At 19.3% G+C, this 16,343-nt stretch overlaps 1 protein-coding gene across 2 annotated transcripts; it reads left to right on the top strand.

Annotated features, from left to right (window-relative positions):
* The first annotated feature begins 1,554 nt into the window (after positions 1-1,554).
* LOC122720832 (scavenger receptor class B member 1) lies at positions 1,555-16,095 on the top strand. Of its 2 annotated transcripts, XM_043947853.1 has the most exons (12): positions 1,555-1,782; positions 4,197-4,313; positions 4,866-4,959; positions 10,108-10,199; positions 10,305-10,465; positions 10,549-10,690; positions 11,374-11,574; positions 13,303-13,463; positions 13,551-13,837; positions 14,320-14,438; positions 15,032-15,157; positions 15,469-16,095. In XM_043947853.1, the coding sequence occupies exons 3-12, from the start codon at positions 4,926-4,928 to the stop codon at positions 15,757-15,759; spliced, it is 1,614 nt and encodes a 537-aa protein (XP_043803788.1). In that variant the 5' UTR covers positions 1,555-1,782; positions 4,197-4,313; positions 4,866-4,925; the 3' UTR covers positions 15,760-16,095. The 2 variants fall into 2 exon arrangements, with proteins under 2 accessions (XP_043803788.1, XP_043803789.1); XM_043947854.1 differs by lacking the exon at positions 4,197-4,313.
* Positions 16,096-16,343: the final 248 nt, after the last annotated feature.

Raw genomic sequence — 16,343 nt, 5'->3', positions numbered from 1 at the left:
CATAACACGATGCGTTATTATTAATAAATAATTAATGAAGAAGAATATCGTATTAAAATTGATATGAGAAACTTGTTTGAAGTTCCAGCTTCAAAATGCGAGCTTAAAAGTTTATAAATTTTGATTAGAAAACGAATAATTAATGAATTTTCAATATGGTGTCTTTGAAATGGTGGGAGATATTTTTTGTCCTTCTCGCGCAATGTTGCTTTCCTTATCTATGACTTCAAATACCTCTTTGTATATTATGCTATGCTAATCACAAGTCAGAGCTTCGGATTTCCAAACGCGAGATGGCGCTGATTCTTGAAATTTTTTATCATTATCTAACTTATCAACTAAATGTATTTTTTTAAAAGTTTATAGAATCAAAGATAAAATCAATTTTATGATTATTATTATTTATTATTATTATCATAAATTACAAAAATAGGTAAATAAATTTAAATAGATAGATTCCAGTAATCTTTGAAAATTGATCTTTATATGATTTTCTGAAAGCAAAAAATTTTCAAAAATCTTTTATTATTATAATTATAATTGAAAATATATACTGCTATCATTAATTATACGTGTATCAGTTAAGAAATCGCAGTTCATATAAAAAATTAAAATTTATACTATGAATAATATATTATCATATAATAGCTATTGTAAATCTTAATCAATATATTTATGTATATAATTTATATACATGAATATTTCCATATTAATAAATTTTTTGCAAAAAGCACAATTCCGAAACTTCCACTATCGTAAATACTTATATAAATATAATTTAAATTTGTATAATTTTTTTAATAAATAAAAAATTTTATATGCAATTTTATTTAAATATTTTAATAATTTACTATACTATAACTCTAAATATTATATTATAATATTAAATTACTTAATTACTTAATTACAAAAAATATTTTTCTTAGAAATGTTTTTAAATGTTTCTTTACTTAAAATATAATTCTTAGAAATATGAAATATGGAAATGTCTACATTCCATATCTTGAGTAACTAAGAAGCTTACTTTTCATATTCGAAATATTATTCACTATTATAAATAATACTGCTATGCATTTTAAACAAATTTTTTCAAAAATCTATAAATCATTTCTTATAAAATTAAAATATTAAGGATTTTTGATTATGCATTATATATGTTATATATTTATATATTTTTAATTGAAAAAATATACAAAGTACTAAATATTTGTATTAAATATATATTAAATATATATTAAATATATATTATTACATACTAATTTTCTAATTTCTAAAAATAAATTTAATATTTCAATAAAAACAATTTTATTTTTAAAAAAATTAATTCATATCACTTATAAATAAGCATATTTCACCATTTAAAAAAAAAAGATATCTTTTATATTCTTATAAAACGAATCAAATATTATTAATAATAATATATTGATATCTGTTGTACATATAACGAAAGAAATCATGGACGTCTTTGGAGTCGAATGGGGGTTAGTGATCAGGAGACAGTATAAAACAGAGTGAACCACAAGATTCGTGTTCACTAATAACATAGAGAGAACATATATAGTGACAAGTAAAAATACAAAGTGTCTTGATGGAGCAAAAGTTGTGAATTTTTGAAACGTGTCAAAATTAAATATTATATTATCTATTTATCGAAATTTTAATTATATCAAAGTGTAAAAAGTATCACATAATATTGTGATATATATTTAATTATAAATTTTTAAAAAAATTTTATTTGTTGGAATTTTTTGACTCTTGTAAATATCTCAAAAATTTTTTCAGGTAAGATTTTTTTCTTGAATGATGTAGTTTTAAACTTATTTTTTCTTTGTTTTCAGAAATAATGTTAATTTCATAAGAACGATATTAATATATAATTAAATATATTTTGTGTTATCTTAAATACATTATCATGATATCTAAGAACTTAAATAAACGAATCGAAATAACAAAAATAATAAACAGTTAAATTATATAGTACATTATATTATATAATATTAATATTAAATTAAATACTAATTAAGTATGCCTTGTTATAATATATCAATAAATAATTTTTTTTTTCTAATTTTATAGAGATCCAACATATATTTTGTAAATAAAGATTAAAATTGCATTTAAATTTGATATAATTATTTTGCCAAATATTATTTTAATAGAGTTTATTAAAATTAAAATTTATTATTAATATTATTAAATAACTGACAATCATAATAATAATAATAATAAAATAATATCATTCCAATCATTTTCTATTAATTAAACTTACTATGATTTCTCAGTTCACTATGTATATTTTCAGAATATACATTTTTTCGGCTAATTAATAGCTGTAATTCTATTAAGAGATGGATATACGAGTCACGTATGATTTTGCATACGTATGCTCTTTGTTTCTTTTTGTGCATCGATATTGATGCAAGACGTGTTTCGAAAGATGATAAACTTGTTTTATTCAGATTATTTAACTTATTACACTTTCAACTTGTCATTTCTTTTTTATTTGAAATTTTATTATTAGAAAAAGGAATAAAACCATTGAATTCTAATTGTTTATTATTATAAACTAAAAATTTTAAGAAATGTAAAAATCTGTACAATTATATTTATAACACTTATGATTACAATAAATTATTTATTAATAATTATTTATTACATATTATAATTATTAATATCTATATAAATAATTAAAAGGAAAACAAATATATTTAGTTATTCAGCTTAATTATTTATTGAATACTTTATTTATTTACTTTATTTTATATAGATTTTTTTATTTATTTACTTATTTTATTTTTTATAGATTCAAAATAATTTTCAAATTTCATTGTATCTAAAGAAAATTAAAACAATATATTTTCAAATATATACGTATATATATTATGTATATACATTAAAATATATATATATATATATATATATATATATATATATATGTGTGTGTGTATTAATTGTTTAGGTTAATTTCATAGATATTTTTTCCCAAGATATTTTTTTCTAAGATATTTTTTCCCGAGAAAGTAAACAAAAATGTGTAAGATTTTAAAAATTTCATGTCATCATAATATATAATTTCAATGAAAATTAAATCGAATTATAAAAATCGTATAAAAAATTTTAAATTGTACCGTTCTGAGCTGGTTTCTAACATAACTGTCGCTTAACCAAGCGTTAAAGTCACTAAATGAATTGAATCAGGGATTTTAAAAGCAAAATATAAATCCAAATTCAATTATATAAATAATTAATAAATTAACAAGCATTGAATAATAATGTTAGTAAATAAATATTTAAAATATTATATTTTAATATAATATATATATAATATATATATAAGTTTCTTTTTTTAAAGTTATTTTATTTTGATCTTAAAAAATAAAACAAATTTTTATTATGAACAACAAAAAATGAAATATGTATAAAAATAAATAAGTTTTAAAAACACATTATATAATATATCTTTATTTTATATAATTAATTTTAAAGAACTTTAAATAACTTATGTCTTTTTTTTAATGATTTATTTATTAGCAAACATATATATGTTAAATCATTGAAATATTATCGTTTAAAAAAATGTATTAAGAAAAGATATTTATGATTCAGAATCAAATCTCAATATTCATTGCATATTAAAAACGTGTATATATTATATATAAGAATTAGAAATATAAAATTATAATTATAAAATGAAAAAAATGATGAAAGAAAGAAAAAATTAAAATTTAAATTATATTCAGTGACCTTTTAATTAATTCTATCGTATTTAAAGGAAAGATGCGAAACTTTGTTATGCTATTATGATATAATAGCATAAAATTTATCAAATTTTTAAAAGAAAAAAAAAAACCACGAAGAAATAAATAAAGATGAATAAACCGGTTCTTTCTAATCAACGATGTTTAAATCAAGCATTTTATTTAGACATATTAGAAAAAAACTATATTAAATATCGATTAATTTCTAATTATTGATAATAATTTTATGATATGTCACGTAGATTCATTGTAAAACACTCGTTATTTTTTTCAATTAGCATTATTGCTGCAATACCATTCAATTAACATTGCAAATTCTCGATACACATCGATGACAAAGATACATTAGCGCTATGTAAATGTAATCTTTGAATCATAACAATATTAATAAAAGATGTTGTTAAGTATATAATAAAACTATTAATAATACAATTTCAGAAAGATGTCAGAAATTTTAAGTGAAAGAAGTTATATATTTAGTCATAGCTATATAGACACACAATGGGAATGCAAATAATTTAAGTAAACTTTATGAAGTACCGTTTCAAATTTAAAGTAGGTATATTTTTCTTAAAAATGAAATTCTAATTATTGTCTTTCGTGTATTATGTTAGTCTATAGCTAATAAATTATTTATATATTTAAACAACTTTTTTCAAACTTCCTGTATTTTTGGAAATACTATTTGAAATATATATATATATATATTTTTACACCATATAATTCAACATAATTAATACACCATTCTTCAATCTTTTTTAGATTCATTTCAATATCTCGAAAATCTACATATTATATATAAGAATTAGAAATATAAAACTAACATAATACTAATTAAAAAAAAAAAATAAACATATTCTCAAAAAGTAATGTAATGTAAATACTTCAGATAAGAAAAGATAAAAACTATTTTTAATTTAACTTTCTTCAATAAATATAAATTTTATATTAAAATTTTGTATATTTTTGATTATTATATTATTATTATATTATTATTAAGATGTATTAAGATGACGAAAATAATTATTTCCTTCTCAACAAAAAAAAATTGCCACTCTGTGAAGAGTTTGTTCTTCAAATCGTATAAAAACATTTCAACTGTTTCAGAATAAAAGTAAAATCGAGGTAAAAGTAAAGAGATAAGTGCATGAAAACTGGGTTACAATCATGAAATTCGCAAATCCATTGCAACGATTCAAAAGTAAGTAAATATTGAATATAATAACTCAATATATTGAATATAAGTATTTTAAAAAAAAGTGTAATATACTCATGTAATAAATCAATGTAATTTTAATTAGTTATAATTACGTTTTTTATATGATGTTTTCTTCATTTTTTTTTTTAATGACGTATTAATTTATCATAAACATAACACTATTTGCATTAATTACGTAAAAAAATAATAATGATTTAATATTTTTTTTTTAAGATTAATTATGATAATTTGAATATAATTGTAATTATCAGATATAAGCTTATATATATATATATATATATACTTATAATTAATTACTCTTAAATATAATGTAAGAGCGGAAGATTGATTTTTACGAAAGTATAAAAAAATTCTATTACGTGATTATCATGTAATCAAAACCTTGAAAAAAATCCGATTAACGAGACGATGAAAACTAATACGAATAAGATGGAAAGAAGATGATTATCCCGTTATAACTTTCTTTTACCTCTAATTGTGTTTAATCAAGTAATACACTAGCAAAATCAAATATTTCTATCAAATAAATGGGTCTAAGGAATTCCCTGTTAGACATATTGCGAGATTCACGTATAATGACACCTATCTCGGTAGAATGTCGCATTAACATATTTTTGACATAAATTAACCGATGCGGCAACCGTTTAAAAAGCTTTGAAATCGAACAGCAAATCTGTTTGTAATTCAAAATTTATAACTATTTTATCTTAATGTTTGAATGAATATTTTATTGAATAAATATAAAATAAATACAAAATAATATTTTATTAAGTAATAAGTTATTATTATATCTTTTTTTTTGTTGGGAATTATATGTGATTAAAATGATAATTATTATAATTATTGTTATAATAATATATAAAGGTTGATAATGACTTGTTAAAAAAAAAATTTTAATTTACTAAACGCGCGTTGTCATGAATTTAATTTATTATTTCAATTATTTTTCATTCTGTTATTGCTGAATCAAAAAAAAAAAAAAAAAGAAATAATAATAAATGATATCTGTATATCGATGTAATTATTAATTCACATTATTAATTAATAATTATTAATTAACAATGATAATAACAATTTGAATATATTCTTATTTTGACAATAAAACATCAGTAAATCTTTTATATTGATTTATTTACACATATATGTATACGTTGTATATCTCCTTATATCGAAAAGATATCGATGATATTATATCAAGATAATATGCTAATTTCTTACAGAACATAAAAACAGTTATATTACTACGAAACAAATTCAATAATAAATTATCTGTAATATAACGATAACCGAAAATATTTAATTTACATTTAAAAATATGTCAATGAGACATTTATTATAATGAATAATATGAAATGCATATGAAATATCAAGACGGAATAAATCATTAATCATTTTAAATCAAATCTTTGATATGTATGAAAACATATCATAATTCTTTTAAAAGACATATAAATTGATTTAAATAATAAAACAGATAAAAAATCTTTGAACGAATGATTAAAAAAAAATATAAATATTTTAATTTTTTAAATAATATCGTACATTATATTTTAAAATTATATAACAATAATATTACGTTAAAAAAAATTTAAAACAGATATACTTTTAATATAACTTCGATATATTAAATTGTATACTTTTCTTAAGTAAAATAATTTATTTCTCTTATATTTTTCTTTATTATGTAAAATATAATTTAATTATTTAATTTTTTCAATTTTAAATATAATAATTAAAATTATATTATAAAATAATATAAATAATAATTATATTATTATATAAATATATAATTATATACATATATAATTATATAAATAATAATTAAAATTAAATATAATAATTATCTTAAAATTTTTGAATAGAAATGTATAGCTCATTATATAAAATATTATATCATATAGAATTAATTTAAATTTAATCAAATTATAATTTATTAAATTCTAATTTATAAATTAGAATCAAATAGATAAATATTATAAATAATCAAAAAAATTATTAGAGAAATTATAAATTTTTGATACTGATTTATTAAATATCCAATAAACTTGTATAAATTTTAATCAAATGAAATTGTGCGACTTTTTCATTCATTAAAAAAGTGATAAGAGGAATTTTTAAAAAATATCTTATATTTGGTCGATATATATCTGATTTTATAATCTTCGATACGCGTTTCTTATACATTTTAATGAATGTAAATCTATAAACCGGTTTTTCCACTGTTTTTGCAAGAATCAACTTTTAAAAAAAATTATAATTTTTCAAAGTTTTTAGAAGTGTTTTATATTTATACAGTCATTTAATTGCTCTCAACGCGAAATGATTGTGGGGACTTTCCCCAAACAAAATGATATTAAATAATTATTACATTATAAATATCCGAATATATTCTAAATAATGATAAAAGTTAAAACGACATTGAAAATACGCTCATTTTTTTAAAAAAATTAGCAGATTTAAAATATATCGAATTTATAAACTTACCATGTTTTACTTAATATGTTTTCTGTTATTTTCATAATATATGAAAATGATAGGCGATATGTGTAATGATTCATAACTTAATGATAATTCTTAATTTATTTCTGTTTAATTCTTTCAATTGAATTTTATAATGATTAATTTAATATGCTTGAAAAGATAAATGAATATCTATTTATAACATTATAAATGATAAGTAAAAAAGATATTATAATATCAATTGCATTATTATATTAATTCATTTATTTTCAAATGTAACAGTATACATGTTTTTAAGTAATAAACAATTATTAATTATAACATTCATAACTTTAATTCTATATATATATTTATACAATAAACTATATATATGTATTTCATATTAATCGAAAAAGCAATAAAATATATGAATAAGAATACTTGTTCAAAACTTAATTAACTTATTCGATATCCATATTCCTTCGCGTTATTATAGATAAATATTATAAATAATCAAAAAAATTATTAGAGAAATTACAAATTTTTGATACTGATTTATTAAATATCCAATAAACTTGTATAAATTTTAATCAAATGAAAAATGTCTTTTCATAATTAACACATATGATATTCGGAAAATTGTCATTTAAAATTATCATTTTGAAACGATATTATATATATATAATATTATTAATTTATTATACAATCATTTATGAAATTAAACACATGTAATTGAATATTTATTCAATAATTTATTAAATAATATATTTTCTTTTTAATATTTCGAAAAATTCGAGAATTCAACATAAATATCAAATTATAATAAATGATTGTAAAAGAAATCATAAAAATTTTTCTTTTATATCGAACATTTCGTTCTTACATAAATCCTCTTTCTTATGACTATTTAAATTAAATTTAAGTCAAGGTAAGCAAGATAGTATGGATCATATATGGTGTAGCATAGGGCATGATTGACGTTCATTAATAACATTTTTGTCTTGATGTCTCAAATATATATATATATATATATATATATGTTCCAAGAGTGATTCGTAAAGTCTTTGGCCCAAATACATATTCCACAAATGTCCTTCTGTAATGAAGAGTTTCTTGAAAATCATGCACTTATGATCAAATTGAATATACAAAGTATCCCATTTGAATCTTTGACCGCAATTAACTAATAACTTATGTATATTTCACATTATTCGAAAAAAAGAAGTTACTTTCAAGGTAGATATCGTATGATGATTATTAATTTTTCTTTAAGTAAATATTTTTCCGACAAGAGATTTTAAAAATAAAATAATCTTTATCTAATAATTTTTAAATAAAATTATAAAATTTTTAATGCATCAATCATTAATCAATGCAACTTCTATTTATATATGTAGAATAAAATCTCGTAGAAAAATTTATAAGATAATACTTTGTTATACTAATTTTTTATTAAAATTATATGATTTCACTTAAAAAATCAAAAGTCATTTATTTTAGAGAAGATTTATAATAATTGCAAGATATGCACATATATTGATTAAAATTTTATATAAGATATATTTTTTATATTACTATTAAACAATTAGTGCGTAGTTAAAAATTTGTTTTTATTAGATAAGATTGTCATGAAATAAGTTCATAATAAATTAAGGATTTTTAACATCGAAACAATCTCGAAAGTCAAAATAAGTGCATATCAATATATGAAAACGATAAAATTACATCTAATATAAAAATAATGATCATATAATTTTTTTGAATTTCTCTGAATCACAGAATTATCCATTTTATACAAGTTAGAATAAAATATAATTTTTATGATATGCATAAGATAATAAGCTGTATGCATAAAAACATATTATCTTTACTAATAATTTTTCAAATAAATATTCAGTTCATAATTTTAAATCTATGCATAATCCATATGCATAATTTTAAATCTATTTGTCACTTTATCTTAATTTCTTTTAACTTGTAATCATATTATTTATGCAAATTTGTGTCGCTCAGATTTGTAAAAATAAAAGAAAAACTATAATTTTTTAATTCTTTTTTTATAATCTTTAATGAGTCTAGACATCGCAGATATTTTAGTTATTTTTAACTATATAATTATTTATCGGTTCATCTTTTCATCTTTTAGTAAACATATATTTTATATGTTTTTTTCTTTTAAAATGTAATTTATTTAAATGATATGATGAAATCAATCAATATAGATAAATTAATTTTTATCGATAAGCGGATTTCGACTATTTAACATATAAATCGCAGTCGAAATATTTATATATTTTAAAAAAATTTCTGTTCATTAATATAAAACAGATAGTTAAATAATCAAATAATATTTATCTAAAATTTTCCATCATTTATCTATTATAATATTATATATTTAATATTTATAAGCATTTATTTATCTTTATTCTCTATCTATATATTTATTATCTGAATCATATTTTAAATAAATCAAAGTCTTCTGTTCTTTATTAATTCAATGTTTCTCATTTAATCTTTATCAAAGTATGTTTTCGAAATAAAATAATGATCTTTATATCAAATATTAAAAAAATAAATAAATAAACAAATGATTATATCAATACAAAAAAATAGTAATAAAATATAAAAAATAAAATATAAAAAAATTTTTTAAATTAAAAAATATTAATTATTTTTTCTTTTCTATTACAGAATGCATAATATTATTTTCATTGGGTATAAGTTGCAGCATTTTATCTTATTTAATATATATAATAAATCCATCAAAATTAATATTGGAATACGTAAGTATTTTATAATTATATTATAAAAATGTTAAATACAAATGTATACATATTTTAGTATATGATTATTAAATTTTAACACTAATTGCGAAAATATACTTTTAGAATCTGGAAATGAGACCGAATTCAATGGCTTTTGAATTATGGAAGAAACCTCCAATTCAGATTTACATAAAAGTATATATATTTAATATAACAAACATGGAAGAATTCCTCAAAGGCGGAGTAAAATTAAAAGTTGAAGAAATTGGACCTTACGTCTATCAGTAATCAATATATAATTAATAATTTCATAAATCAAATAAATTTTATTTACAATATTAATTGTATATTAATACTTCTTTCTTAGAGAAATAGTAGAAAACCATAATGTTACTTGGCATGAAAATATGATTTCATACATTCCAAAAAGAACAATAATATATGTTCCAGAAATGTCAATTAATGATCCAAAAAAAGATATAATTCATGTTCCAAATATACCGATGTTGGTAAGTATATATAAATATCTAATTTATAAATCAATCAATAATGATCTGTTATTTATTAATTAATAGAATTAATGTATCCATTATAAGCAAAAATTTCAATCATTTAATTGTGACTTATTAACAAAAAAAAATTATAAAAATATACATTACATGTCTCATTAAATGCAAAATTAATTACGAATATAATTAAACATTTAAAATAATTAATTAAAAGTTATAATTAATATTCAATAAAAATAGTTTAATCATAATATATAGAAATAAATTTAGTATAAATCATAATAATCATTATTTTTTTTTTTGAAAATATTTTATTTAACAATTTTTTACAATATGATCTATTGACATAATAAATAACATGTAACAAAATATATGTATTTTGACTACGATATCGACTCTATTCATTATAAATTTAAAGAATACATGATATGAATAATATATAGAGAACTTTCGAAATTCATACATAAAAATAATACATAAAAATAATTGTTTTTTTTTATATTATTTTTTTGATTTCTATTAATTGTGATTTTAAATATTATTCAATATATACGAATCAAATCTGTACAAGATTATTTCTCAAATAGTATAAGAAATTAATAATTATTAATAAAAGAAAATAGTTATATGTTTTTACGTTTTTTGTCTTTCGTAATTATGCCCTTATATTTAATAACACTCAGGGACTTTCTTCATCGTTGCACGACGCTGGATTTTTTGTTAACTATCCTTGGACGAGTTTGGTAAATATATTGGATAGTAAACCGATATTAAAACTGAACGTTCATGATTATCTTTGGGGCTACGAAGATAAACTGATTCGTTTTGCTAGTGGAATTATGCCAAATTTTATAGACTTCATTAAATTTGGATTACTCGACAGAGTGAGTAATTTAGTTAATTAATAATAAATAATAATAAAGCAATTTAATAAATAATTAATTTATTGTTCTAATAGAATTTATTTATCTTAAATGCATCTAAAATATTTGAAACTATATCAATTGATATCAATATTAAACAAATATTTTACAAAATTTGAAAAAATAATTTAATATAAAAGATATCATCGTTTAAAGTCTTTAGAATTAAGAAATCAAAGTTTTTAATTTATTACATTAAAATTTCTATTATCTATTAATAAGTCTGAACTAATAGTACAAGATTAATATTCACGATTAGAACTATCGAAAATATCTAATATAATCAAATTAAAATAAAAAAATATTGATAATTAACATAATATTTTCATGCTTAATTTAGCATGTTTTTTTTCAAGTACCGCTATATCATATTATTATCTAAAATTTCAAAAATTTATTTTATGGTACTTTTTATATACTTTTAACTTTTCTTAACGTATTATATACAAGTCAAAAAAATGTAAAATATTTTAATAATGAATTGGCATAAAGTAAATGAATTGATAATATATTTGTTATATAAAAAATTGATATATATCATATAGCAGCTAATGTGTTAATCATGTTTCGACATATTCAACGATTAATTCTTATTTTCAAGAAACTTGTATCATTAAATTGACGTAAATAAGCTAATTGCATAGTAACTATATTGCGCATAAGTTTAATTATTGGTTATAAAATTCAAGTATAAATTATATTGGTTGAATTAAAACAATCGACTTTGTCTGCGCATGAATAAATCGAATTATTTCAAGTTTTTATAATATTAAACTAGTATATTTATACCACGTGTAAACGTTTTCGAATAATGCATTCATATATATAATATATATTATAAGAAAAACAAAATATTACATATGCATTAATATACGAGCAAAACGCGATATTATGTTTAAATATTTTTACTATTTCAAATTAGCAATCATTTTCGCAATTGGTTCTACTTATTGATCCTTTCACTATTCACGTATACATGCATTTCAGAGTTCATGAGGTTAAAGTCAACAACTTTTTATCGTAAAAAAACGGTAATAGTCGTTCCTAGACTTGAATAAAGAGTTTTAGCTATGAATTAATTTGAACGAATTATTCTTTACTGGAAATTTCAACTTTTATGATTATTTATAAAGCAAAAATTTTGTTTTTTAGATTTTCGATTGTTGAAAATGTCGACATAATATGTATATCTAATCAACAATTAATAATATTTTGAATTTGTATTGTATTATGTAAGATTTATTGCTAAAGACTTCTGTGTATGTATTTGAGAAGCGGAAAAATAATTTATACATTGGAGCAGTATCTCATTAAAAGCATAATGACATATTATAACGAGTTCAATGCACTTGTAATCATTAATATACAATTAATTTAAAATATCTTTTATTAACTTCGGAATGTTTTTTATGAAAATATTCAATAAATTATGGTTTTATTTTTCTTATTGTTATAAAACATATAACAAACATCAGAAAGCTATAAATAAATTATAAACGAATATAATTTATTTGAAATGATAAATGCATTTCCGCTTATTATATATACGTTATTTTTATTATATTTGAATATTTATTATCGCTTTGTAATATTTGCTATCAAGATTCAATAAATATCATTTTTCATGAAAAAGTGCTTAATAATGTTATGAATAGTGTAATGAAAAAAAAATTTATTGATAATCTTTAGATGTACGACGAAGGGGAAAATATAGTATTGATGAATATTGCAAAAAATAAAAATATGACTGAGGAAGAAGGACGTTATTTAAGTATACAATTATACAATGGTAGTCCAGGAATGTCACAATGGGGTTATCGAGAAGAAGATGGGAACGAAACTTATCCAGAGTATGAAATCTAAATAAAATGAAAATATAATAAAAATTAAATGATAATTAAAATAATACAAATTATTACAAATTATTCATGTTATAGAAACACTATTTGCAATCGCATTAAAGGAACTACTGAAGGGGAATTATTTCCATCTTATCTAGACAAACATGCTGTATTCAGAATATTCCGAAAAGCATTCTGCAAAGCTATACCAATTGTTTTCAAAAAGGAAGTGATAATGGATAATGGTTTGAATGGTTATCTTTACAGCATGTCGGATGATTTTTTGGATACTCCTGAACAGAATCCGAATAATGCGTGTTATTGCCAGAAAAAAAAACGATGTTTGAAGAAAGGACTCTCTGACATAACACCATGTTATTATAGTAAGGATCTTTTACTAATTGAGAAATATAGTATCTAATTTATCTTCAATTCAAATTTGTAGCTTTATTACTAAAATTTAAAAAAAAAAGACTGACTTACCGTATTTTGATTTATTCAATGATATGAACTCTTACACGAGTTGTTGAATTATGAATATTATGATGGCAAATCATCTTCTATTCTGCAAGAATAACATCATTGTAATATCAAATATCAAAGTTTGAATTTTACATGAAGAATATAGTACAAAATGTTAGCTATTGTATTTAATTTGATATTTCATAAAATGATTTTAAATTAATTATCTTTTGAATATAATTAAAAATATGTAATTCTTTAATTGGAAGTGATAATCAACATTTTCTTTTTACTATTTTTTTTTTAAATTAAAATTTTTATATCAATAATAGAGAGAGAAAAAGAAAAAATATATTAAATGTATTATTTTCAAATAATATAAAATATGTAAATATTATTTTAGGAATACCTGCAGCGATGTCATTGCCGCATTTTCTTTATGCTGATTCTAGTATATACGATAATGTGGAAGGTCTTAATCCGGATTCTGAAAAACATACTTCGCAAATTATAATACAGCCGGTAAATAAGATATTAATAATAAATAAAGCTATATTAGAATTCCAATTATTTTAACAAAATTTTAATTAACCAATTAAATGAATTTCCATTGATTGAATTTATTTATCTGATAAACTATATTATTTAAATAAAAAATTATATGCAATAGGAAAAAATTGATAAAATTTTATTATCTACTTATATTATTCTGATGAATTTAAATGAATGAAATTTTATTTTATCTCATTGTATTTATAAGAAATTATTCTATTCAATATTCAAGATCGTTTTTTGCAATTTATTTTTTGATCTTATTATTTACTTAATGATTTATACATATAAAACAAAACTAATTTCTCTTAAATAATTTTTATCTGGAGCATATTTTCTATAATGAAGAATTGCTTGATATTTCACAAATAAAGACATAATATGTGAAACAATAATATATTCGAAAGTTATATTCAATGATTATCTAATACCATTAAAAATTAAATTAAATAATTAAGATAATTAATTTGAATCACTTTTAATATCAAAGTTAAAAATAATTGAATTTGATTATCAAAGACCAATGATCAACAAAATTATATTTTTCTTTTTTTTTTCCATAGACTATCGGTATTCCAATGAAAATTAATTCGAAAATACAGATTAATCTCGTTATGGAACGTACAATTTACAATTCCAAAATCAGGGCTTTTAATGATATGACGATACCATTATTCTGGACTGACTTGGTAAATATTTTTCTGTTTTTCAATATATAATATAACATATAAAATAAAATATATTCAATTCTATTCAATTGTTATTAAAGATATAAACATGCCACTAAACTCATTCAATGTATAAAATTTCTTTTATAATTTAAGTTTCTTAATATATTCTTAATATATCTTTAATCAAATTTATATAATTTTCATTGCCTTAAGATATTAAATTTTAAGAAATAATACGTTGTTAGCTATATCTCCTTTCTAAATATATATATATATATACTAAAAACTATAATCATATCAAATCCATTTTTTTATAAATTTATTTTCAGGTAATGGATTCGTTACCAAATGACCTGATATTCATTTTAAAATTAATGCTTCAAATATGCCCAATGGTACAAACAGTGATAATTTGGTTACTGGCTATCGCAGGAATGACAATGTTCATATTATCGTTATTAGCTATATTGTGGATTATTAATCAGCAACAAGAACCACTTCCATCGGAAAGGAGAGAAAGTTGCGATTTACGAATCCCATTGAATTACAACCAGTACACAACAATACGTATTTTGCCGAATATCAAAAAGATAAGATCCAAGTCAGATTTATTTAGTTAATCAGTTGTTATAGAAAAATTTTAGAAGTTCATACACTTAAATAATAATAAAGGGAAAAAAGAAAAAAACATTTTTATCTGTTTATAGATAATAGATATAGCAATCAATTTTTTTCTTCGTGAAAAAAAATGTATCGACGTGCTACCTACTATTTTAATTGACTCAGAATACAAAAAAAGGTATTCTACGTTACGATACACATTCAGGGTTTTGTACTAAAAATATTATGGATCGATATTATTCTATCGGAATATTATTATTATTTAATTTTTTTTTGTTCTTTTTTAATATATGATAAAATAATTTGAAATTTCATTATATACATATATTTATATATAATTATAATATATAATTATATACACAATTGAATGTATATTATACAATAATGAATTATTATTATTATTAATATTACAATGACATATCAATAATATCATCTATCTTGCATTAATTTTTATATGTATGCAAATGTTATTATGATATTATTTATTGTAATAATTTATATATTATATTATATATANTATATATATATATATATATATAATATTATTAATACGTAACATAACCAATAATATGAACAAATTGAA

Source organism: Apis laboriosa, unplaced genomic scaffold, assembly GCF_014066325.1.
Source record: "Apis laboriosa isolate Shangri-la unplaced genomic scaffold, ASM1406632v1 scaffold13_cov153, whole genome shotgun sequence".
In the NCBI taxonomy this organism is placed as follows: Eukaryota; Metazoa; Arthropoda; class Insecta; order Hymenoptera; family Apidae; genus Apis; species Apis laboriosa.
Note: the sequence above shows the minus strand (reverse complement) of the source record. Positions and strands in the feature narration are given on the sequence as shown.